The following is a 25,077-nucleotide window of genomic DNA, read 5'->3' on the forward strand; positions in this document are numbered from 1 at the left end:
GAAGAAACTAAACACCAAATCCAGCATTAACCTGAAAACAGGAGAGAAATGATGAAGTGAACATATCGTTGAAGAACATCATACTACTCTGTTAAGCTATGTTCACCGATTTCTTTTGTTACACTTTATTAATCCCTTGAAGTAAATACATTTCTTTCCCTCTAATCCATGATGTATGAACCATGGGTAGCCATTTAGTGGCTCCAGGGTAGCGGTTAGGGGTTCGGTGTCATGCTCAAAAACACTAAATAGCTTGGAGGAGTGCAGGAATCAAACCAGGAATTGCAGGTACTGGTGATCAACCAAGTATTACTTAGAAACTTGGTGGTCTTAAAACTAATTTCTTATATTGATACATTATTTTACCTTTGAAATTTTTGTTTCTTTGTCTGTAATTTTGTTTGAAATGGGGTAGAAACACTGCACCCATAAGTGATAGTATATATAGACCTAATATATACTGATATTAACAAGTAGCTCACCTGTTTGACCACCTCTGGAGGGAGCTCATTGCGCCACTGCTTTAGCTGGCGTGAAGCAAATGAATGCAGTGCATATGATATGGTGCCATACTCAATCCATAGAGACAGGTTGGAGCTGTCTATCTCCAGGGCCCTCTTGAAACAATTAAGCACTGCCTGGGAGTGTTTCCATATTGGGATGTCACTTTTCAGCTCATTTGAGTTGAGCTTCTCCTGAATACGACTTGCCCGAGCTAAGGCCATTCCAGCCCAAGAATCAAACCTGAAGGAGAGGCAGATATTGTTAGGTTTTCTGTGGAACTAAGACAAAAGAACAGAGAAAAACTCGTTATCATGATATTACTAACATTCTAAGCCCTATGAAATGTGTCTTAAAAGAAATCTGCGAAAGGATTAGAACAAACTACCTGTTTGGGCACACACAAATATCATGCATGTAAAACTTTATGGCTTTGGATTGCTCCTTGTTCTTGAAATGGTAATCAGCCAACAAGTAGTAGATCTCATTAATGATTGGAGGTGGAGGAGCGCTACTTTCTGGGAGGCACGGGACCTTAATGATACGAAAAATATGTACTATCAATGATTATGATTTTACACTGGAAAAACAGGTTTATAATAGTAATTGGGTCAAGAGGACACCAAAACAAACAAAACACCCATCAAATAAAAAAAAAAAACACTACTTTGCATAAGTTGATGCTCTGTGAGCTGATTATGGAATCCCAGACTGACCTTCATTGTCATGCCCTCAATGTATGCTCCTACTTCATCCATGCTGAAGGTTGGAGAGTCACTAATCGGGGCAATGACAGCAAACCTCCTTAGCAAATTTGCCAAGTCGGCAGATACTGTGCTTGTTTTGTAACTGTCAAACTCAGGCAGTGTCTTTGGTTTAAAATACTGGAACATGAAGAGGGCATCACTCCATAGCAGTTCAACCTGCAATCAATTAATTCAAATTATTATTAGAGAAATTAGTTATTAGAGAATAACAGCAGTGGAGCTGCTGTTATTCCTTGGTCATTCCTGAGTCTCATGGGGAGTCACTTGTTCAGTGCCATTGCATAATTATAGTGAGCATTTTATCCTGAAGCACTGGCAACCAAATATGGTAATGACTGCCACCTGGTGGCTGCACAGACAAAAACAAATACTAAGGAGACAAGCAGCATCCCAGGTGCTTTAAGTTCAGTATGTACTACATCTGTATAACAAAATCATTTGGCTTCACTAATGAAACTTCATAAGGCTTGCTCTGTGTTATGTTAGCACCACACCAGCAGCATTGTACAATTCCAATGATATGAAAAAGTCTTTAAGACGAGCCCACACAATTTTTCTAAGACTGACTGAATTACAATGACTATGTTACAAAAAATAAATTGAATAAGTGGTGGTAATTTTAAAATCTTGACCTGTGGGGCTGAATGGTCCTCAAGGAAGCGAGCCTTGCTCTTCTTGCTGGGGTAAGCATAAAGACAGAACAGGCACTGTTCCAAGGCCATTTCCAACTCCTCTTTGTAGGGGTGCAAGTCATTATTGGAAGAAGCAGCCAGCTCTTTCTCCAAAACTTTAACCTAAAAACAAATTATGAGAAAAAGAGATAATCAATTATGTTAATATTATCTGCAATATTATCTGCAAAAGTAACTATCATAGATGAGTTCAGATTGCACTGTATTTTGTAGGAATGGTAAAAATAACTGGTTATGGTATAAATCTTGACTTATTTTATTGAACACACTGATGCAAAAGCCAATTTTTAATACGTCAAATGTTCCTACTATGAATGACATAATTCTGCGGAACAACATCCGCAATGTCCTTTTTGTAGCTTCTGCGGTCTGTGTCAATAGGTTCAACAAGGGAGGGGCTTATGCAGCTCCTTTCAACACACACTTAAAGGCTGTAATGCACTAAAGTGAGTTAGGTTAAGTGAAAGATTAACTGTTTTTGATGACAACTCCCCCACCCCACTATGAGAAGCATTAAAAGTTGCCATCATTAAAAGATTGTAAGATTAAGTCATTTGACCTCTTGTTGATCTGTTCCCTTCTTTAGATTGGATTCAACTTTATTGTCATTACACATGTAAGGATACAGAGTAACAAAATGCAGTTGAACTTGGCCTAGAATAGTAAAATGTTTGTATGTAACACATAAATTACCATATTATGAAAAAAAACAAAAATGTGAGAGGTTCATGAAAAATGGCCATCAGCTCTTTAAACTATATACAGGTATGTAATAAATATTTGAATCATGTCAAAACTGAAGTGTCTGGCTTGTAGAGGAAAGTTTAAAAGCACTCACATAGAACTTGAGGAGTTTACCATCTGAGTTACAGCACAAGGAACGACGGCCAAGATATTCGTGGGCTGTGTTCAGCAGCATCAGGGAGGAGGGGAGCATTGGAGTGTCGGAGTCATCTAAACATGAATATTGGCAGGGTCACTTATTCTATCAAGTGCTATGGCAAGAACACCAACAGTCGGGGGATGCATTACAACATGGACTCAACAAACCTTCTTCATCTCCAATCGAAATATGCTGCCGTAGTATGCAACTAAAGGCAGCCTCTTCATGTTTGATTATGCGATACAGAATAATCCATGGCAACACTGAGAAGAAATAAGGCTCCTTGGGATCATCGGTGACAGTCATACTGAGATCAATCAACTGAAAAGACAAAAGATATGCAACTTCAGTACTTTCCAATAAATTAAAAAAAAAAAAAAAATCAGTTATTATGAACTCATGCCAATGAAAGCAACTCCCATGATCCAGTTTAAGCAAATTCATGCCGTTACTTTTCAACATTTGAATTATGTCACACAAGCAGTAAGAGTTTAATTTTTCACATTTTGGTAAATTAAGTTAGAATGGATTATAATTGTTCACTTCATTTTTTTTTTGTGAGGAGGTATTAACACATTCATGCTTCAGTTACATTTTGTGTACTCAAAACATCACTTGACCTTGTTCCAAAGCAGCAATGAGTCGACAATGCCTTGATTTATTTTTAAAACCAGAAGTTAATATATTCCAAACCTCTATAATTTAATGTCTTCGAAACATTAAACAGCAACACAGTTGCAATAGAGACATTTTGTTGAATTCTATCACTTGAGTTTGGCATCTATGTGGCTATCTTTTTTGAACAACACTGGATGCAGGATAGAAACCTCACCTGTATTGAGGGTGTTGTCCAAATATCCATTTGGCTAAAATTCAAGTAAATACTAGATAAAAAACTAATTTGAACATTATGCATTCCTAATTATTTTTAATACCTGTGTTACACCTGAGAGAACTGTAGAGTCAAAGTCAGCTTTATTGTCAGTTTCTTCATATGTACTAGACATACAGAGAAATTGAGAAGACATTTCTCACTATCCCATGGTGACATGAAATGAACAAAATAATTAGAATAAAGTGCAACTTAACAGTAAAGTACACAACAAACTTTACTTATTTTTTAATAAATAGAGGTATTTATTGGCCAATCAAACAAAGCAACTTTTTACTCCCACAAACTAGTTTTAGCATTTCATGCTTAAATACAGAATCAATGTAACTCTAACCTGAATTAAGTTGTTTGCCAGTCGAGCCATGCTGGAGAAGTGGGGGACATTGCTAAAAAGCTCAGGGTTCTTGATGAAGCAGACCTCGATGCCATCAAGCAGCTTCCCAATAGTGCCGACCCACTCCTCTTTCACGGGTGGAGAGCTGGTTGGAGCAGAATTGAGCTGCTGCAAGGCTTCATTCAGAGCCAGTTCGCTTGACTCAAGACATTGCTGGTAGTCCTCTAATTTCAAAAGTGTATTCTTTGCGACAGAATTATGGAAAAGAATTAGCAAGGTCAAGAAAAACACATCTGTAACAATGTTAAGATTAATAGATTTTTGATACAAAGAATTATTGAAGCAAATCTAACCTGTAGAAGCATCAGCTGAGCAGGCCGCTCTGGTGCTGAGCTCACCCACTCCAGGGGTTTACTCCTACTGCCATAATTAAGAGTGGGCTGCAATAGGCGCACAACTGACTCAAAGTCGGCAGACTCAAAGAGGCGCTGAATCTCTTCCAAAGACTGACAACGTTCCAGTGACTTTAGTCTTTTGTCAATCTGCCCATGAAAATAAAGAAAACTAAAGTGAAACTTACAACAAAAAGTACCAACTATGTGAGGGACTAACTAATTATAAAAGTAATAAATCAATGATTCATCAGTGTACTTACCTCCTCTATTGAGATTGATGAATCTACCCGTAGGTTAGACAAATTGATAGTGTAATCTTTTCCATCTGGAGTCTTTGGTATGCTCTGTAACAAGCCTGTACAGACATCATAACTCTCCTGGGCCAACTCCATGTCTCCCTGGAGAAAAACAGAAGAGTCTTCAGTCTCCAGACTTTGGTGCCACTTTTGGGAAATGTAATTGTATAAAAAAATAATAAGAAAAATAAACAGTACCTGCATGGCCAAGAAGCGTGCCTTCATCCAGTACACACGCACCATGACATCTAGCCAGTCATCCCCAAAGAGATCTTTCTGAGATGTACCTAATGCCAGCAGTAACAAATCACCTTGAAACTGCTGTCCTGGGAATTCAGAATCTGCTGTGTCATTGCTGGTATCAACGGTATTTCTTCTTGGAGACTCTACAAGAGAAAAAAACAAAACAAAAGACTTAAATGTCATTCATGAATGCTGAAAAACTCCAAAAATGAAAACCAAACAACTGTATGCACCTAATACAAATTTCATGACAGCTTGTGATGTAGCATATATAAGATACAAGTGCAGTGTCATGCTGAGGGCCGGATAACTCAGCCTGGAAAAAATGTAACACAAAATTTCATTAAGTGTTATCAAAGTCCGAACAGATGTGATCCAAATCAGTGGGTGAGGATTTAATGTATTCTATTTCAAAGTAATGCAAGTAAGGGTTAGTTCATTGGTACCGACCTGTCTTCCCTTTGTTGTGCAACCACTGTTCCAACTGCAATTCCATACACGCCAAACTCATTTCCAACATTTCCTGTACATTTTGTACATACACTCTCATTAGAAACCTTTGTTAATTTTGAGACTTGTATAAAATTTGAGCCTTAAACATACATCACTTAATACTCTTCTAAAAATATAAACATTTACCCGGATGTGTTTGTTGCTGCAGTCCCGAAGTAAAGGGTTAGGAAGTCCACTGCTGTGTTTCCTCCAAATCTGATAGACCTCAAGAACCACAGCTGTCAGACCACATGGCCAGTCCTCCATGAACTTCTGTCCTACTGCTTTCAGATAGTGCATCATCAGATCCAAGATGCCACCATTGTTCATACTTCTGAGGAGGAAGTTGTGAACATGCTGTTGTTCTACAAAGCAAAAACGCCATATTTTTTAGCCAACTGTAGGTGAAATACTGGTAATAAAGCAAATTAAAACAAATAACCGATATGTGCTGGATACATACCTGACTCCATGTAATCAACTGAGTCTATAGGCAAGCACCTGCCATGTCTGGGTTGAATTTCTTCCTTCCCATCACACTGCGTTTCAAGATTACTCAGACTCTCGTCATCATTGTCTGGATCAAACTTCTTTAGCCTAAAACAATGCAGGATATTTAATATTAAGAGAACACAACCACTTAGGCTAATGCCAGACAGAATTTGAAAATAACAGTTGTAGTAGACGATACACATTTAGTGATGCTACAGTTTTTAGATAAAAGTTGCTTAAAGCAAAAAAACAAAAGTGTTAATTTTGGAAAAGAAACCTGGTGAGGGTAATTTTACATACCTAGAGGGTAGATACTTAAAAAGTAGCTCCTGAAAGTCAATTTTCTCTTCCTTTTTGCATTTAGTGTTTCGAACCCGTGCTGAGCGTCTTTTGGCTGTTTCTCCATTATCTTCCACTACACGTTTTCTTTTTTGAGCTTTCCTTCCTTTGTCTGTTATTGAGACTTCCATTGCAGTAGCTTTGAATACAAAAGGGGGGAAATACTGCATATTACATTAAATCAGTTGTCATGAAATGCAAAATTTTAACAATATGTGGAAAGGATAAAGAATTTTCTTATAATGACCAACATACCAACAGGGGGAGCAGCGGTGATCTCCACAATATTAATTTGAGGTTGATTGCTTGGTTGGGACAGTACCGCTGGCTCAGGAAGGCTGTTTGGTGGCAGGGATGAGCTTGGGCTGCTGCTTAGTGCAGTGCTCTGGACCGTATTGACTGGGCTTCTGGGTTGTGGGAGGTTTTGGAGGAAGTTTGGGTCCCGATACTCAGATAAGTCAATCCTGCGCCCAAGACTCGGCCGTGGCAGCTCACATGTGGTCTGATATCTGTGCATTGCTATGAGACTTTCCCCAACATGTTTCCACCTGAAAACACAACGAAAGAGAATTTATTATTCATAGTGCATCAGCATTTCCTACATCTTAAAAACAATTGATGAGAAAATGGTTGAAAAAAAGAAGGATATATTTTCAAGGAGTGATCAAACTTGAATTTAAAAAGCATTGTGGACAATGCAATTCCAATAATTTGCGAATGAAAACATTTTAAAGATAGACATCGGCAAATAAATATTTGTCAGCAGAAAGGAGAAAGGAAGAGAAGCACAGTGGTACAATGGTGTGGAGTCTGCATGTTCTCCCTGTGTTTACATAGTTCCTACAGTTTCCACCCACAGTCCAAATACATGCAGCAGATTAATCGGAAATATTGGGAAAATTGCCCCAAATGAGTAAGTGAGTGAATGGTTGTCTGTATGTGGCCCTACAATTGACTTGCAACCAGTCCAGGGTGTACTCCACCTCTTGCCCGATGACAGCTGGGATAGGCTCCAACATCCCCCCGTGACTGAGTGCAAGATAAGCAGCAGAAGATGGGTGGATGGATGGGTGGATGGGTGGGTGGATGGATGGATGGATGGATGGATGGATGGATGGATGGATGGATGGATAGAGAAAGGAACTCACGAGAGACAGCGGATGGGCTGACTCAAGAAGAGGTCAGGCTTTGGTTCACCACAAGACAGAGCCTGTCTGCGTTTCCGTAAATTCAGTGCCTCATCTATAATGGATTTGCGTTCCTCTTCCTCCACTTCCACATAGTGAACAGACATATCACTACAATAAAACACAGCGCAAAGACAGAAATGTGAATCAATACAGCCCCATGGAGTTAATGCTAAATAATGATATTACAAATGTATCTCGAGGACACACTACAAGATCTTTTACCCAATTTTACTCATGATTCACAGTTGGGCAGAATCGGCACCAGTTAGCAGTAGTTGGGACTGTCAGCATGGCTAGTTGGCACAGAAATCTGTTGGCATGTGAAGGGAATTGACCCAACCAAGCCTCAGTCAATCAGACATTTTTGAATTGTCAAGCTGACTGGACAGAATTGGACAGTGTATGATAATTACTGACCCAACTGCAAACACTTGTTGCCAGAAGCCAATAAGAAACAGTGGGTGGGGAAACATGGGAAATAGCATCAGAAGATGAAGCCGGCGGGGATTAGTGAGAATATCAAAACCTGAAGCGAACAGCGAAGGAGGTAGACGTCCAATTAAACGAAACTTGACTACACTGATGGAAGAAAGATTTGTAGGGCTATGGGAGCAGCAAGAGTGACTGTATAATGTTGGTTGCAGTGCATACAACAACCAGACAAATAATGGTCACTCTAGTAGATATGGCTTTGTCTGAGTTTGATGCATTAATTTGGGTTCAGTTGGTTAGACAGATTATAAAGTCTGTGATCCCTCTTTAGGTGCAGTTATTAAATGTGTGATCCTCAGTCTTTCTGTCGTCATAAAAAATTATGAAATCAGTTGGTTTGTGTGTGCACTTCAAAATTGGTAACAACTGTGAAAACTGTGTAGTCTGTCCCCAGCTTTAGTGAAACCTCCTCTCACCATTTCATGAACATCTGCATCGCATCTTGTTTCAGGCAAGGTTGTTCCTCAAACATTTTCTCCTTCAACACCAGACCTTTAGCATAACAATGATCCTTTTCAAGTGCTTTGCTGATGAAATACAAACAGCCTGGAGGCATATAGCAGATGATAGTGACTACAAATGACAATGTGAGAAGCAGAGACTAAAATCTCATGGTCAAGTGTGACATACAGGTGTAGTCACTGAGGGTGTAGAGGATGGTTATGAGGTTGTCCAGGCAGGGCCAGTGGTCTGGGTTACAATGCAATCCCTCCTCAAAGGCATGTCGAGCCAAGGGAATGCGCACAAGTCGCACAGCTAACTGTCCAATTTTGTACCACATATTCACATCAGTAGAGTCCAACATTACTGCCTGTGAAAACAATGGGGAAAAGGATAGTAATAAAAACCTGTATTCTTGATAAGGTTTATGTTAGCGATGTGAAAGACTTGTCGTGTATGAGGGCGATTGTGGAATTGGTGTATGGGGGTAGATAATAAAAATGAAGTGTATTTTACCTCTAAATAAAACTCCATAGCTGTTTCCAGGTCATCGCGGGATGCAGCCATACTGGCTAAATTTTTAAAAGTTGAATATTTCAACATCAGACCTGGGTGCTTCAGACCAATGCTCTGGTCTTCTGAGGGCATGGCCTAAATCATAAGTAGATGCAAAAAAAATTACAATCCTCAATCCTCAATCCTCTGGCAGTAAGTGATAAGAACCAATTCATAATCAAAAACATTTAACATCAATGCCTAGAATTAGGTTGGTGGGTACTCCAAACAAAGATTAGTTGCAACGTGATACAAATGTCCAATCATCAATTTTGCTCTGTATGTTAATTCATAAGCAATTTGCCACAGATGATATACAGTAATTATATAATCAAACTAAACCTAATACAAACTAATCCTAATGCATGATCATGTGGTACACACACACACACACACACACACACACACACGCATACATTCATATATATATATATATATATACACACACACACACCAACGCACATAGATACATACAAAAACACTCACACATACATGTATGTTATGATTATTTGAGAGGATGCATCCAGTATTAATAAAATACACACGATTCTTTGATGTAAAAACTTTGAAAGACGAAAACAGCATGATATGATTTCTTTTACCTCTTTGACTAGTGGAGTTTTAAGAAGCTCATGATACGCTTCAGCAGACTCCTCAAACTTGTCATGCTTTTGCTGATCTAAAGCTTTGTGATATAATGCAAAAGCCTCTGCTTCCTATGTAGAGAAAAAACGGAAAGGGTAGCAAATGTTTAAATGCAGTTAAAAATGTGCTAACAAGGGGAAGGATCTCCAAGCAGACAGCACCTGAGCCTCTTTAGTCTGACTTTTGTTATTTCTCAAGGGGTCTTGGGATTCATCTGCTGCTGATGAAGCAGCATTCAATGCTGCAATGCGAATCTGTGAGGACAAAACATATTTATAGAACTTAGGAACCAGCATCAGTTGTTTCAGGCAGTGATTACTTCATTTTACAAATGTAGAATGCAGCAGTTCATTAAAAAGGCTTACCATTTTTATAGAGCCTCTATCACAGATGATCTGAATGCAGCACCACCACCATGTATCTTATCAGCTTTCCACCGGGGATGTACTGTCTTGTGCAAAATTTAAGACCAGTGTCAAATAGAAAAATATAGTCAATTGTGTGAAGCAAAAAGCTACATGACAAAAATGGCAGAGAACCGCATCGTCGATGTTCTACTTTCAGGAATCCCCAATGATTAACGTTAGCCAAGGTACCTGAAGAATACGTTCGAGTGCCAGATAACTGCCTCATATGTGACAGCTTCTGTGCAGCAAAGTGTGGAGCTTGTCGAGTTGCAAAATAAAAATAAATTTAAAAAATCAAATGCAAGTCAGCCGTCCTAATCCAAAGACAAGGCATGGTACCAAATGACGGACCGTGTCTTGAATGTCACATAAAATCAAAGGTGGTTAGCTGAACCCAACACATTGAGGCACACTCTGGAGCAAACGAAAATCTTATTGCATGGAGACACAGCCAGATATGTGTTCCAGGTACATTATGAACAACTAGTCAGGCAATGAACCTAGCTAATAGCCCTATTATCGTCAAAGCTAGCTGATATTAGCAGGTCTATTGTATGGACTCGCTGGTGCCATGACTGGGCTTTTGCGAGGCAAAATATCTTACCATTCATTTTCGGATTTCACAGAAACGGTAATGTTACTATATGACCTCCTCGCAATAAAGGGTGAAACCCTGTAGCCTTGTATGAACATGAAGTATAACTTTAATTTAAAACTCGTATTTCATCCACCTTTGTTGTTAACATAACGGCTGCCGTCACGGCATGACGTTTACGCCCAGCCAATCAGTAATGATATTTCTCATTGGCTTATTTGTAACCAATCATCTATTGTGATGTTGGGTGATGCTATTCACGCAGTCGTTGTACGCATCAGAATAGTTAAAAAGGGGCATCTCCTTGAGCGTTGTAAATAATATCATGCGACTTCTACGTTATACTCGTAGCTGGAAGCATTTCAAGTTGAACTTGAAGATATACAATCACAATTATTTCGGCACTTGTTAAACTTACCGAGAGGCGTTCTGACTTCATTTCCCATAAGGCTCTAACGTAACGTAACGTAACATATGCGGTAACAGCGCAGGAAGTGGCGCGCAACTGTTGAAATGTTTAAACAGCACACTTGAAGGTAGACTCTCAAGCCTACTGCCGCTCAGAACCTTTAAGTAAATTTAGTATTCTTTCACACAAACGAGGTCAGGGTTTTATTTATAACCGCAGTCTTTCACAACGTAAGTACTATTTTAATAATTACCTTCCTCGTTTGAAATCATTTGTAAGCCCGTGTCTTCATTGAGGAAAACTCACAGGTGACAGTTTAGTATCTCCAACTTTGATTACTTATGCAGTAATACCAACCTGAGGAGTGGAGAACGTATAATGTACATGTGATTGCTATCATAATCAAAAAGTTTGTCTTTATCAGATGTCACTTTCGAGATCAGGTCGTCCAGAGCAAAACGGTAGAGGAAAAAGGACAATGCATCCCAAGAAGACAAGTGCCTCCAGGAGAGAATGGGTGGTGAGCTGTTTCCCGTGCTTGACTTAGCCATAACTACGAAACAGTACGTAGTAATGTCGTCCTTATTTGGTTTCAGAGCACTGTCAATGACATGTCTGTGTATAAGCTCACACCTGCAGAACTGGTAAGTACTTGTTTTATTTAATTATTTTCCAATAAAACGATTAGAAGCAGCAGGAATGAGAAAACTAGTCCCTTGCTGTATGAACAGCAGATTAATATACTGCACATACATCGAGTTTCAACAGGCATTGTATGTGCTTTTGTGTATTTCATATTAGGCTACAAAAAGCTAAAATGTGTGTCCCTTTCAATTATAGCATTACTTAGGATTTTGTGAGCTACAGCAACCATGCGTCATTAAAAAACAAATTTAGATTACCGGTACTCGATAACACATATGTGAATATTTAATTAATTGGATTTACCCTAGAATTATCGGCATGAGATTCATAAGTCTCACAATAAGGCTGCTGCTCAGTGGGATCTGAGAGAGCGAGCCCTAAAAAAACAACAAAGAAATGCTGGGAGCCCACCACCTCTGGATAAGACCAGTCTCAATATCATTAAAGAGGTGTGTTACTTTAAGGTTTTTTTCTTCATATGATCATATTTGTCAAAGAAAACTGGTTTTCCCGTCTTAAATTGGTCTGTCTTTTTCAAATTACGGTAATTTTTTCCAACCAGTTGCTGCTGCAGGATGTTCTGGCTCACTCTGACAGAGCCATGGCTGTGGTAAAAGACTTGTTTGGAGATGCTCCATGTAGACAGACTGGTCAGTAATCTCTGTTTTGTATATTAGTCCTTGGCTTTTAGTTAGTACAACTCCCGTTTCTGATGAGTTGCACACTAATATTTGTATTTATTTTGCCTTAATGCCATCTGACAGGTTGACGCTGATCATTTTTTTGTGTGTTTCGACAGGGCACCCAAGTATAACTGTGGCTCCGAAGAATGATTCTGACTCAGGCCTACCCTTTTACCAGAGACCAGATCCTCCAACCCAGCTGCCACTCCTTGGCCAGTCTGTGATGGCACAACAGGTATATAACTGTGTCATGATCAAGTTAAATTTGTCCCACTATTGACTTCTTTACCTTTTGTCCGACTTCGTCAAGGGTTGCTACAGTGAACCATCGCCATCTAATCTTATTCTCTGCATCCTCTTCTTTCATGTCACCTGTCCTGTTATTGGCAATTGGGATTCATTTCAGGCTCTTCATGGACTTGAGGATTCAATGGAAGACACCAGGGTTGAAGATGCCTTTGCAAGGAGTCCAGACTTAAACATTTTCCAAAGGTAAATAATACCTCCTTGACAATCTAACCTGAAAAACTATTTTAGGGTTTCTTGATTGTGTGTGTGGGGGGGGGGGGGGGGTGGGGGTCAAATATCCTGGAAAAGCTTAAATCAGCCTAGAAAATTATTACTCCTCCCTATGCTTCTCTTTGCTTGTGAGTGCATGCAAATAGCATCTAAGTTGTTTCAATGACCTACATTGACCTACAGTTTCCTCCCACACTCCAAAAGATGCACCAGGTGAATTGCAAAAATTGGAAAATTGCCCAGATGTGTGAATGAGTGTATGATTGGTTGTCTGCTTCTCTATGTGGCCCTGTGATTGATATATGACCAGTCCAGGGGGTACCCCGCCTCTTGGCTGAGGGCAGCTGGGATAGTCTTCAACATTCCACTGCAACCCTGAGTAGGATAAGTGGTAGACATCAGATGGATGGATGAACATGACATGCAACACTTTTCTGCCTCTTTTCAGCACAGTGTCCCACATGACGCTACTGGTCAATCAAATTTGTATGTCCCCTCAGAGCCGTCCTGCTCCCCAGTGTTTTCAATTGACATTGTCATAAGACTTAGCCCCCTTTCTGACCTTGGTAAGGACTTCTCTTTTTTTTCCAAAGAAGTGCCGAGAGATTAATCTAGCAACTTTCAGATGAAGTTTGTTGCAGAAAGCTGTAGTGGGTATGTTGTTTAATGTTGTTAGTTAAGTCAGATTTTATTTATGTAGTGCTAAATTACAGTACAGTATTCTCATGACACTTTATATGTAGAGTAGGTACAGACCAAATTTAACATGCCCCAAGAGCAAAGAAAACTGCCTTTTACAGGAACGAAACCTTAGACAGATCTGAGCTCGATGTAGGCGGCCTTCTGTCTTGACAAGTTGGAGAACAGAAAGAGGTAGATGGCCAGAGTGTGATAGAGACAGTAAGAGCAAAGGGAGAGCTGAGGTGAGAATTACCCAAACCAATGTTGTACATCAGTTAATTACTAGTTAAATGTGACAGTTAGCAGGTGTCTTTGCTCCATTCTCTGATTGATTTATCATTGTTTTTAATAATATAAGAGATTGTGTCATACATATATTAAAGAAATATATGGCACAACTTTTGAATCAGACCTCTGGGGGCAGAAGAGGAACAAACGTAGAAGCAATCAAGGTAAAAATGCAAAATTAAACTGTGGAAAAGAACACTTCTGCAATGCATATTATAGCAGCCGAACATGTTGTGGGAAAGTCCTGGAAAATATTTTTAAGAAAAGAGTGTGACCTGGGTGAATGTATTCAGTTGATCACACGGTGGTCTGACATTAATCGTGATTGTAAAACCTTTTTTATCTTTCTGAAATGGAACCTAAATGGATATTTTCCTTGTGCTTCTTAAGATAGATCTGCTAATCTTACTTGAGATACAGGGACTCTTAACCAACTGAAACACATGAAACATATTCAATGCATATTTTGGTGCAAACTTTATGGTACTTACAACTTGCAATAGATTAACACTCACAGTATGTGACATGCTATGCTTTTACTCTGTCCTTTAGCTAAACAGAGTATTGTAAAGATACAAACAAACTACCTAGAGTGCTATGGTTATGCTGTAGTATCTGACTTTGCAGAGGTGGGCTGCAGAGATGCAATGATGGCATGACATCTCTGAATATGGGTCAGGAAAATGACTAAAATTCATGGCTTTTCACCATGTTTTACAAAAATATTCAAAGGAACAGTTTTGATCTTGCTTGTTAAAAACCCAAACTTGTTTCTCATTTACATCACATGAACATTTAAATGAATGATGTTACTTCTATACCATCAACTCTCAAAGAAATTAAAAAATGTAATCACACCCCAAGACTATTTTCTGTAAAAATCATGCAATCCATCTGTTGATCAAAATAATGGTCTCTTTCTGAAAACCTTACCAAATCCTTAGCAGCTTTTGCATTCATTTTCTAAGCAATTGATATTTATATGTTAGACAAGATATGAGTTATTCTGCCAATATCCCAGTCCATTGTAATGTTGAAATGTATCTTGAATTCACAAGTTACTGACAGACTCAACAGTTCTACCAATACATTATTTTGTAACAATTACTTCTGATAACACTGTGTCATTCTTTTTGTTGACTTTTTTTTTTTTTGAAGGACCAGTGTACGGACCGTAAAAGCGAAGACTCAAGGCAAATTACCCCAAAAGTGGCGAGTTAATCGTCACTCTTCAAAGCAGATACAGACAGATAATGCTCATATGTGCACATCACAGAGGGCGTCAGATCAAGCAGGTAGGATGAGGATAAACTTATCGAGTTGTGTTGGTCTATTAAGATTAAGCTGATAAATTCTTTCTGCACACAAACTCCTAATGTTTCAGCTCTTAATGCCACCATGGCTGTTAGACGTTTGCAGTCCAGACAGAGCCAGTCAGAAAAGGACAAAGATGAGTCTTCAGTCATGGTGTCTCATGTGCATACTCCTGAGCTCCTTCTCGATCAGTCCAGTAATGTCTCCAAAATACTTGTTCAAAATAAGTTCGTATTGGAAAACCAAGCCTTCGTCATGGCATGGTCTCCATATTTTTCAGGCAGAATCAGTGGTGAAAACGCTGGGCTCAGAAAGCATGTTGCCAGGAACTCAGTGGTGGACGGCTCCTCCATTGCATCGCCGAATACTGACCTGTCCAGTCTGGGCCTGCTGCAGGACATGTTGGGTCAAGTGGAGGATGACTTGAATGATTTATGTTCTGAAACAGAACCAACATCAGCACATAGTCCAAAACAGCACAGAAGACAAGGCCTAACTGGATTCTCTGTTGCTTTGGTCTCTACTTTAGCACGCCTCGTGCAGCTCCTCAGACAGGTGCTTTACTTAGCACATTTACAGTGATGTTGTACAGTCAACTTTTGTTGATACTATGTATAAAAAAGGCTTCATCCCTCTGTTTTATCAGTAAAAAAATGTTAACAACCCCTTTGGTCTCACAAAGATGCCACTTTCTTATATTATGTCTCACTTTAATGTTCAGTTCATTTTTGTTTTTGCTTTGACTTTGTTCCTGATTTCAGAACATGATCTTAACTGTGCTCTTTGTCATTACTTAGAAAGAAGAGAAAGCGCAAAGTGCAGCTCAGGAGAGAAGAAGCCTAGAAGATAAGCTGAGCAACCAGCAAATGCTTATTGATGCACTTACTGCTGAAGCAATGATTCTCAGAGATTTGGTCATCTCCCTGCAAGTGAGATTTAATTCCAAGATGTAATAATGGATCAACTTTCAAACACTTGTCAACATGTTTGTGATGATATTTTTTCTTTTCTTCTTCCATTTCTCTTAGACTGAGTTGCAGCAGCGGACAGCAGAAATGGAACTAAAGTTGGACACAATTGTGTCAGCAATGTGGAGACTGGGAGAACAGGGGGAACACATTACTTCAACAGAAAATTCAGATGTCAAACCTGCAGGTAAGGGCAGCACGGTGGCACAGTGGTTAGCGCCTGTCATATGCTTTTTATAAGTCTACAAAAGTGCAACGCTGCGCCCTGTGACCTTCTCTATACGTCTCAATTAGCATTCTCTAAGCAAGTACTGCATCTTTATTACTCTTTCTAGACATGAAGCTATACTGCCGCTCACAAATTCTGACTTCTGCTCTCAGTCCAATTTAATACTACCTTTTGCCATAACTTCACTGTACAGGTGGTCCTCACTTAACGATGTACTTGGTTAGCGACGACTCGAAGTTATGACGGGCTTTGCGATAATATTAAAATATGCGCGAAATGCTCTGGCAGCAGAGTTGTGATTGAGAATGTATAGTACTTGCTAACCTGCTCTTATAATTGGCCGATATTCATGCAAATATAAACATTAAAGGGAAAAAAAGGTAGCACAAAACCTACCACTACTTTGCAGTCACTGATCTCTTTCAGATTACCTCGTCTATACAAGATGTCTTCTCTCTTCTCTTTCTGCTTCCGAACACGCCTTCCTTCTCTCCTTCTTCGACCCACAGTAGCCCAATTTCCTCTGGTACCCTTTAAGTCATGGGCACCAATGGCGGTCGCTGTTAACCCGGGCCTCGACCAATCTGATACGGGATTGTTAGATTTGATTTGAATATTTGGTTTTGACAAAAGATTTATGCCAGATGCCCTTCCTGACACAACCCTCTTCATTTATCTGGACTTGGGACTGGCTCAGGTTTTTATTAATTCAGTATTCATTATTTGGTTAGTGTTCAGTACACACATATTGCATCATATCTCAGGTCAATTGTAGCAGCCGGGGCAACCTGTTATTTCTGTAGCCTAGATATTCATACCTTCGAGTTTATAATCAAACATTTGATGTTTGATAGACTTGTGTTTGCAACACATGGTTATTTTAATAATAATGATAACTATTATGATTCTTTACAGTTCAGTTTGGTCTATTTGGGTGCAGCATGACTGGTGGTAAGAGCGGCTGTCTTGGAACCAAATGTTCCTGGTTCAATTACCAAGCTCCTGCTTGGCAGTCAAAGTACTGTTGAGCGATACATTTAACAAGAAAAGTGCTGGATGTACTGTATAACTCCATTTGACAATATAATACAGGGCTTCCTTTGTTCTTTTAAGACCTACACTAAAAGGTTTAATATGGATATGGACTGCTGCTACAGTCCATTGTCTACACTTGTTAAAAAAAAGTCAGACTACAATAATTTTAGAACTAAGAAATTAAGAGGTCTTATGCTGGTTAACCATATCAGATCATCTGAAACGTGGGAATTCATTTGAATTTTCGAATATCTTAATGATGGCTTAATGAAAAATGTAATAATTTTGGCTGGATCTTTTCATATCGTCAGAGCCACTTTGATTGTTGAGGTGTGAAAGTGTATGTGTTTCTCTGGATAAGCCTTGATGGGCAAAACAAAAAATCTTTTAAGAAAGCTAATACTGTGGTGTTTTCTTTTAAAAGTGTTTCATTTATATAAATGCCAAGATATTCCATTCCATTTATCCGTCTTTTATTCTGCATAGCCTGGAATGTCTCTGTGTGTCTGTTAAAATAACACTTTGTTTTTCTACAGATTATCAGTCTGCACATGCCCCTGAGGAAACACAAGTCTCTGTTTCACCTGCTGTCCTTCTCTCCCCACCTCAACAGAAAGACAGTGGTCACCAAACTTCTGGTAACCTGATGATTTGCAGTTATTCTCTGATTTCTTACTTTGTTTTTTTGCCATCTACAGTTTGTTGTTGTGCATACAAGGATGCCTATCGTTTCCCCATTGTCTGTTTCTTTTTCAATAGATACGAAGTCTGTTACATTTGGCCAGGAGATCCCTCTAGTAGATCACCTGTGTTCATGTGACAAACTGAGCTCAGCCTATAGTCTCATCAGCCTGCCCCTTACCAGTCTTCCTTCCTCTTCCTCTCCATCACTGATCCCTGACTCTGTCAACTCACAATTTGACTTAGAGGCCATCTTGGCGGAAAATCTTCAGCTTGGCAGTCAAAATGACCTGATCAGGGCCCAGCTAAGCCAGACTGAAGTCATTGAGTCAGGTATTGGGGGATCATCTCGCAATAGTGAAGATCATATAAGTTTGAGTGCAAGCCGCATAAGCACTGGTAGAATCTTACCCCATGGTACTGGGCAGAGTAAGACACTAGTGTCCAGCGGGAGAGAAACAAGAACTCAGCACATCCAGGCCGCAGCAGCAGTGCAACAGACTCATCAGGTAAGGTCTAGTCTGTCGAGTGCACACTCAGGTGACTTCTGAGCTTTTTTTTCCTAAAGTAAATTGTTTATATATAGTATGATAGTATGAGATGAACTGTTCTTGTTTTCTAGCTTCTAGACTATCTTTGTGAGGTTTTAAAACATGAATTAGTAATTTGTAACTTCTGAAACCTTCAATAAAACGTATAAGTAATTTGCAATGGATCCCTTGGTAAGACGTTTTAAGAACTGATTTATCTAATAGTTTGTCTGTCTTTTGTAAGGGGACATCAAACGCTGTCAGTGCAAGCAGTTTGCAACAGCGCCTCCTCGACTTGAACAGGCAAAGTGCAGAAGCCCGAGGTCGACTACTCCAACTTATTGAGCAACAGAAACCAAGTGATACAGGTAAAGTTTCATCCCATAGATCCGCAATCCCTTCTTTGTCTTAAGTGAACATACAGGAGGTACTTTGGATCAATCACAACATCCACTTGAACGCTAAAAGACAAGCATGATATATTTATCAACTTATAGGAAACCCAGAGGTACCTGTCCAGATTCCAGCTGAGGAGCGATTATCAAAGGCTAGTGGGGCCGAGAGATGGGAGTAAGTCTATCCAAATTTTTTTTTCATATTATCAGTACTTTGTGGTTCTAGCTTAAAAAATGACAGACAAAACTTACTAAATAAAACCACAATGATAAATGGAACAGAATGCGCTAATTGCTCATTTCAGAAATGTTACAGCTTGCAAATGCTATTCTTAATAAGAATTTCAATCATTATGGCAGACATGAGAGCATATAAATAATAAGTCAAGAAGCACTTTTTACTTGACATATATATCACAGTTAAGGAATGTAAAAATCACAATACAAAATTTAACTTTGTCGATTGCTCTGTGGCATTCAAGTCCACCATTTTTGAGTACTTGTTAAAGCTTCAGAAAACATAAAAATTAACAAAAAAATCTGACATAACTGCACAGATGTCTCATTTTCAAATATTAAATTGAATAAAGAAAATTGATTTTAAGATTGTAAAGATTTTCAGACCATTTTTATAACTACATTTACAAAATGTTGCTTAATTAACAGATTAAATAATTTTGATAGTGGTCTTCCACACTATATCAAAACTGTAAAATAAAATGAAAGAAAAAAGTGGAAGAGCAAATTTGGAGAAGTACTACATCTGCAAATACCTTTTTATTTTTGTATTTGTCATTTACTGGGTCAATGTGAATATCATCTTTATAAGAATAAATACCACAAATTATCCTTTTCTCATTATTTGATTACTATGTCATAGCATGACTGAATTGCTGGTATATGGATGTAAAAGTGTCATTCTTTCTTCTGAACAGGTGGCCAGGCAGAGCAAGGGAGAAGGGAGATCACCTTGTTTGCTAATGTATGATGTTAAGGAGAATAATCAGAAAAACCCTGGAGTATTAAAGGTCTTAATTTATTTTTTTGCATTTTTAAGTGATATAAATTAAATAACATCCGTTTAAACAATTGTATGTTTTTTGAGCAGGTTGCATAAACAATATAATTCTTGAGTAATGCATTAGTCTGTTTTTCTTTAATATATGATTTGTGTTTTATCATCAAAATGGCAGCAAAAACTACAATTTTAGGAGTTTTGAAAGTAGTAAAACTGAAAAATTGATATAGCACCTCTCCTTTTGAACATAAAAATCTATTGGCGGGTTGTAGGTACTTTGGGTCACATTGGTGGAAGTGTGTTCTTCATATGATATGGAAAAACTAATTAGATCAAGTTGAGATACTTTAAATTCTCTAGCTGGTGCCATGACAGTTTATAACTATTCTGTGTTCAGGCAGCTTAAAACTGATCAGGTTCACTCCTGCAAAGACTAACAACAGCACCATTTTTCATTTGCAATCATGCAAACATTCACCTGTCAACTCTAACCTCCAGTACCTAAAATTCATCAGGTATTTAATTTCTTATTCTACTGAGCAAAAATAGACTGCAAAAGTAAGAATGCTATTGTTACGAAAAATTGTTTAAATTGAAAAAATTAGATTGAGATATTTTTCAACATTGATGAAGTATCGATTAAATATATCCAATTTACATTTTTTTCAGAAAACAAGTCTGTGCAAAGTTTAGGGTAGCAGGAATCAGAAATCTACCTGAACACAAGCGTGGCATTCGGAACAGAAGCGTGCCTCCATGTAGCTTTGTTCACTGAACACAAATGAAGCCTTCAAATGTTCTTGAGAGGATTCCTGGGTGTTTCATAGATATCTTTTTTTCTTGTAAATCATTAATAATTCTTAGTAATAGTGATAACACCCAAAGCCATCTAATAATGCCTGAAATAGCCATCAACACAACTTGAAAAATACAAGCACATAATTGATTTTTTTTAACCTAGATCTCAAAGATCTCACATTTTAAAGCCTAGTATCAGCTATAGGTCGTTTGTCTTGGAAATGGTTACAACAACCATATGAAGATGTACTTAAAAGCACACAGCAGAGAATGTTGGGATCAGTTTTAGAATGAGAAAGATGGGAACCAATTGCCGTTGGGAGCCCCAAGCCTGAACTTTGACAGTTCCAAAGGATTTCCTCAGACAAAAAGAAAAATACTTACATTTAAGTGAGTTTGAATTATTTTAACAAACAAGAGAATCATTTGACTGCGGCTGGACTGATCTCTTCGGGTGGCGGAGACTGCTGGACTCCCATTAAAGCATGGATGTCAGGTCCCTTTTGTATGTGCAACAGAGCCATTTTTCATGCTCTTGAGATACAATCACTTCATATTGTCACTTCAAAGATCACAGAAGCATCCGGTTCTGACACTATTTCTGTATTACAACCATTTCTGTCAGTTACTAGTCAATTACCGTACCACGATTAGCCATTTTTGTTGTTACATAATAAGCATCTTGAATTCAGCTCATAGTGGTCTGTTACATCATGAGAGGCTTTTCCACCAGCAAAATTGTGGGGAGTGATGAATAAACCCATTTTTTTAAAAGAAAACATACATTCATTTGTTACATTGTTGTGAACCACTGGCCCATAGCGTCGTAGGTAAGGAGTGTCAAATTCATTGTGGTCTGGGGGCCACATACAGCCAAATTGGATGTCTAGAGGACCAGTCAAATCATACCGTAATTACCCAGAAGTATCACTAAGTCCAATTATTTCCTTTGTTTTACTGTAACGGAGAACAGCTAAATTATGAAAATCTTTATATGTAATGAATAATTCCTTACAAAAAATACAGGACGAATAACCTCAGATTATCTAAAAAAGTAAGTGCAATTTCAACAACACTATGCCTCAGTTCTGTCTTCTCAGTTCTCTGTGCATTTTGTTGTTTTTTTCGCCATGGGGAGTCTCATAGTGGCACCGAAACTTGGTGCATCCACACCAAGCATACAGGTTTCTTATTAACTCCAATGAACAAATAAGAAGTGATCCATTTTTCTTGGAAAACTCTACACTTGATGTCCACTTTTCTCTTTTTTGACAACAACATCTTGCTAATGAGAGTGTTCGGGCCAATGGAAAAGCAAGTACATTTCTAACAATAAGTAAAATGCTATTCACAGAGCCGGAAGCAGCATTGACGCCATCTGCTGTGACACATAATGTTGTGCCATGTTGCTAACACTAACTAAAAGAGTGCGCCCCTAGCAGACAATATAGGAACAGCATTTTCATTTAAACAGGAGTTTATGATTTTGATGTCTTCTCCTTTCGGCTTTTCCCTCCAGGGATCGCCACAGCGAATCAACCTTCTCTATCTAATCCTATTCTCTGTATCCTCCTCTCTCACACCAACTACCTTCATATCGGCTCTCACTACGTCCATAAATCTTCCTTTGGTCGTCCTTGAGACCTCCTGTCTGGCAGCTCTAATTCCAGCATCCATCTACCAATAAATTCACACACCCTCCTCTGTACATGACCAAACCATCTCAGTCTGGCTTCTCTGATCTTCTCTCCAAAACATCTAACATGAGCTGTTCCTCTGATAGACTCATTCCTGATCCTATCCATCCTGGTCACTCCCAAAAAGAACCTTCATCTTCATATCTGCGACCTCTAGTTCTGCCTCATCTCTTTTCATCATTGGAGCTGTGTCTCGGCCATACAGTATTGCTGGTCTCACCACTGTCTTGTACACCTTTCCTTTCATTCTGGCTGATAGTCTTCTATCACATAGTACCCCTGACACTTTTCTCCACCCATTCCAACCTGCTTGAACCTGTCTTTTTACCTCTTTTCCACATTCCCTGTTGCTCTGCACTGTTGACCCCAAGTGTCTGTAATCCTCCAGCTTCTTGATCTCCATTCCCTGTAGCCTCACCGTTCACCCAGGCTCCTCTCATTCACACACTAATACTCTGTCTTGCTACGACTAGCCTTAATTCCTCTCCTTTCCAGCGCATACCTCCACCTCTCTAGATTTTCCTCAACCTGTTCCCTGCTCTCACAACAGATCACAATGTCATCTGCAAATATCATGGAACATGGAGATTCCTGACTAACCTCATTTATCAGCCTGTCCATCACCATTGCGAACAAGAAGGGGCTCAGAGCTGATCCCTGATGGAGTCCCACCTCCACCTTGAACTTCTCTGTTACCCCTACAGCCCACTGCACCACCGTCTCACAGCTAGCATACATATACTGCACCAGTGTAACATACGTCTTTGCAACTCCAGATTTCCTCATACAATACCAGAGCTCCTCTCTTGGCACCCTGTCATATGCTTTTTCTAGGCCTACAAAAACACAATGCTGCTCCCTCTGGCCTTCTCTGTACTTCTCTATTAGCCTTCTCAAAGCAAATACTGCATCTGTGGTACTCATCCGAGGCATGAAGGAAAACTGCTCTTCACAAATGCTGACTTCTGCTCTCAGTCTAGTTTCCACTACTCTTTCCCATAACTTCATTGTAAGGCTCATCAACTTTATCCCTCTATAGTTGCTGCAATTCTGCACATCCCCCCTTTTCTATCCTTATTCTCTCTAAGATTCTGTTGAAATATCTAGTCAGAAACTCTACCTCTACCTCTCCTAGACACTTCCATACCTCCACAGGTATATCATCAAGACCAACTGCCTTTCCACTCTTCATCCCCTCCAATGCCTTCCTCACTTCAATTTTACTAATCTCTACTTTGTCACCTCTTCCACCCTTGCCTCTCTTTCATTTTCCACATTCATCAGCTCTTCAAAGTACTCTTTTCATCTTCCTATCACTCTTCTAGCATCTTGTGATAAGGTCCATTATTTTCCATAACATGACAAAAATTAAACTTTCATGTATTTTAGATTAATTGCACACCATCAGAAATATTTCAGGTCTTTTTATTTTTTTAATACTGATGAGTTTGGCATACAGCTCATGAAAAACCCAAATTCCGATCTCAAAAAATTATCATATCATGAAAAGGTAGTCTAAATGAGCTATTAACCTAATCGTCAGAATCAACAAACTAACTCTAAATACCTTCAAAAGATTCCTCAGGCTTTTAAAAACTCCCAGCCTGGTTCATTACTCAAAACTGCAATTATTGGTAAGACTGCCGACGTGACTGCTGTCCAGAAGGCCATCATTGACACCCTCAAGCAAGAGGGTAAGACACAAACAGAAATCTCTAATCGAATAGGCTGTTCCCAGAGTGCTATATCAAGGCACCTCAGTCGGATGTCTGTGGGAAGGAAAAAGTGCAGCAGAAAACACTGCACAACCAGAAGAGGTGGCCAGACCCTGAGGAAAATTGTGGAGATGGCCGTTTCCAGACCTTGGGGGAGCTGTGGAAGCAGTGGACTGAGTCTGGGGTAGAAACATCTAGAGCTACCGTGCAGAGGCGTGTGCAGGAAATGGGCTACAGTTCCGCATTCCCCAGGTCAAGCCACTTTTGAACCAGAAACAGCGGCAGAAGCGCCTGACCTGGGCTACAGAGAAGCAGCACTGGACTGTTGCTCAGTGGTCCAGAGTACTTTTTTTGGATGAAAGCAAATTTTGCATGTCATTCAGAAATCATGGTGCCAGAGTCTGGAGGAAGACTGGTGAGAAGGAAATGCCAAAATGCCTGAAGTCCAGTGTCAAGTACCCACAGTCAGTGATGCTCTGGGGCACCATGTCAGCTGCTGGTGTTGGTCCACTGTGTTTTATCAAGGGCAGGGTCAATGCAGCTAGTTATCAGGACACTTTGGAGCACGTCATGCTTCCATCTGCTGAAAATCTTAATGGGGATGAAGATTTCATTTTTCAGCACGACCTGGCACCTGCTCACAGTGCCAAAACCACTGGTAAAGGGTTTACTGACCATGGTATTACTGTGCTCAACTGGCCTGCCAACTCTCCTGACCTGAACCCCATCAAGAATCTATGGGATATTGTGAAGAGTAAGTTGAGAGACACCAGACCCAATACTGTGGAAGCGCTTAAGGCCGCTATCGAAGCATCCTGGGC

The 25,077-nt window shown here is 39.4% G+C and overlaps 2 protein-coding genes across 7 annotated transcripts in view; one reads left to right on the top strand and one right to left on the bottom strand.

Moving 5' to 3' along the window:
* The window catches only part of cabin1 (calcineurin binding protein 1), a 35,737-nt gene extending 24,959 nt beyond the window's left edge, over window positions 1-10,778 (bottom strand). For 4 of the 5 annotated variants that reach the window (XM_086173420.1, XM_086173419.1, XM_086173418.1 and 1 more), the window contains exons 1-23: window positions 10,661-10,778; window positions 10,015-10,100; window positions 9,811-9,903; window positions 9,607-9,720; window positions 8,966-9,100; window positions 8,639-8,819; window positions 8,425-8,554; window positions 7,475-7,624; window positions 6,582-6,874; window positions 6,288-6,465; window positions 5,959-6,092; window positions 5,643-5,860; window positions 5,454-5,526; window positions 4,959-5,146; window positions 4,725-4,862; window positions 4,423-4,611; window positions 4,070-4,312; window positions 3,011-3,164; window positions 2,799-2,914; window positions 1,901-2,062; window positions 1,218-1,424; window positions 890-1,035; window positions 483-744 (exon numbers count right to left, since the gene is read on the bottom strand). In XM_086173420.1, the coding sequence (XP_086029546.1) occupies window positions 483-744; window positions 890-1,035; window positions 1,218-1,424; window positions 1,901-2,062; window positions 2,799-2,914; window positions 3,011-3,164; window positions 4,070-4,312; window positions 4,423-4,611; window positions 4,725-4,862; window positions 4,959-5,146; window positions 5,454-5,526; window positions 5,643-5,860; window positions 5,959-6,092; window positions 6,288-6,465; window positions 6,582-6,874; window positions 7,475-7,624; window positions 8,425-8,554; window positions 8,639-8,819; window positions 8,966-9,100; window positions 9,607-9,720; window positions 9,811-9,903; window positions 10,015-10,017 (3,507 nt within the window). In that variant the 5' untranslated portion in view covers window positions 10,018-10,100; window positions 10,661-10,778. The remainder of the gene's footprint in view (window positions 1-482; window positions 745-889; window positions 1,036-1,217; window positions 1,425-1,900; window positions 2,063-2,798; window positions 2,915-3,010; window positions 3,165-4,069; window positions 4,313-4,422; window positions 4,612-4,724; window positions 4,863-4,958; window positions 5,147-5,453; window positions 5,527-5,642; window positions 5,861-5,958; window positions 6,093-6,287; window positions 6,466-6,581; window positions 6,875-7,474; window positions 7,625-8,424; window positions 8,555-8,638; window positions 8,820-8,965; window positions 9,101-9,606; window positions 9,721-9,810; window positions 9,904-10,014; window positions 10,101-10,660) is intronic. The other variant, XM_086173417.1, reaches the window with a different exon arrangement.
* A 359-nt stretch (window positions 10,779-11,137) lies between these two features.
* spice1 (spindle and centriole associated protein 1) lies at window positions 11,138-20,159 on the top strand. 2 transcript variants are annotated; one of them, XM_086173421.1, is made up of 17 exons: window positions 11,138-11,290; window positions 11,485-11,580; window positions 11,657-11,704; window positions 12,014-12,154; window positions 12,268-12,355; window positions 12,505-12,623; window positions 12,795-12,880; window positions 15,035-15,171; window positions 15,261-15,386; window positions 15,471-15,745; window positions 15,988-16,119; window positions 16,219-16,345; window positions 17,959-18,060; window positions 18,182-18,612; window positions 18,878-19,001; window positions 19,131-19,203; window positions 19,964-20,159. In XM_086173421.1, exons 2-17 carry the CDS (start codon window positions 11,485-11,487, stop codon window positions 20,007-20,009), a joined length of 2,151 nt encoding a protein of 716 aa, XP_086029547.1. In that variant the 5' UTR covers window positions 11,138-11,290; the 3' UTR covers window positions 20,010-20,159. The 2 variants fall into 2 exon arrangements, with proteins under 2 accessions (XP_086029547.1, XP_086029548.1); XM_086173422.1 differs by lacking the exon at window positions 15,261-15,386.
* Window positions 20,160-25,077: the final 4,918 nt, after the last annotated feature.

Source organism: Fistularia commersonii, chromosome 26, assembly GCF_037954325.1.
Source record: "Fistularia commersonii isolate RoL2024-O1a breed Wild chromosome 26, RoL_Fcom_v1.0, whole genome shotgun sequence".
NCBI lineage: Eukaryota > Metazoa > Chordata > Actinopteri > Syngnathiformes > Fistulariidae > Fistularia > Fistularia commersonii.

Excerpts from the sequence above, each read along its gene's own strand:
- spice1 (XM_086173421.1), top strand. The coding sequence starts at position 11,485 with ATGTCACTTTCGAGATCAGGTCGTCCAGAGCAAAACGGTAGAGGAAAA. Across the intron at positions 16,346-17,958 it reads TTCAGATGTCAAACCTGCAG|ATTATCAGTCTGCACATGCC; the intron begins GTAAGGGCAGCA and ends GTTTTTCTACAG. Across the intron at positions 18,061-18,181 it reads CAGTGGTCACCAAACTTCTG|ATACGAAGTCTGTTACATTT; the intron begins GTAACCTGATGA and ends CTTTTTCAATAG.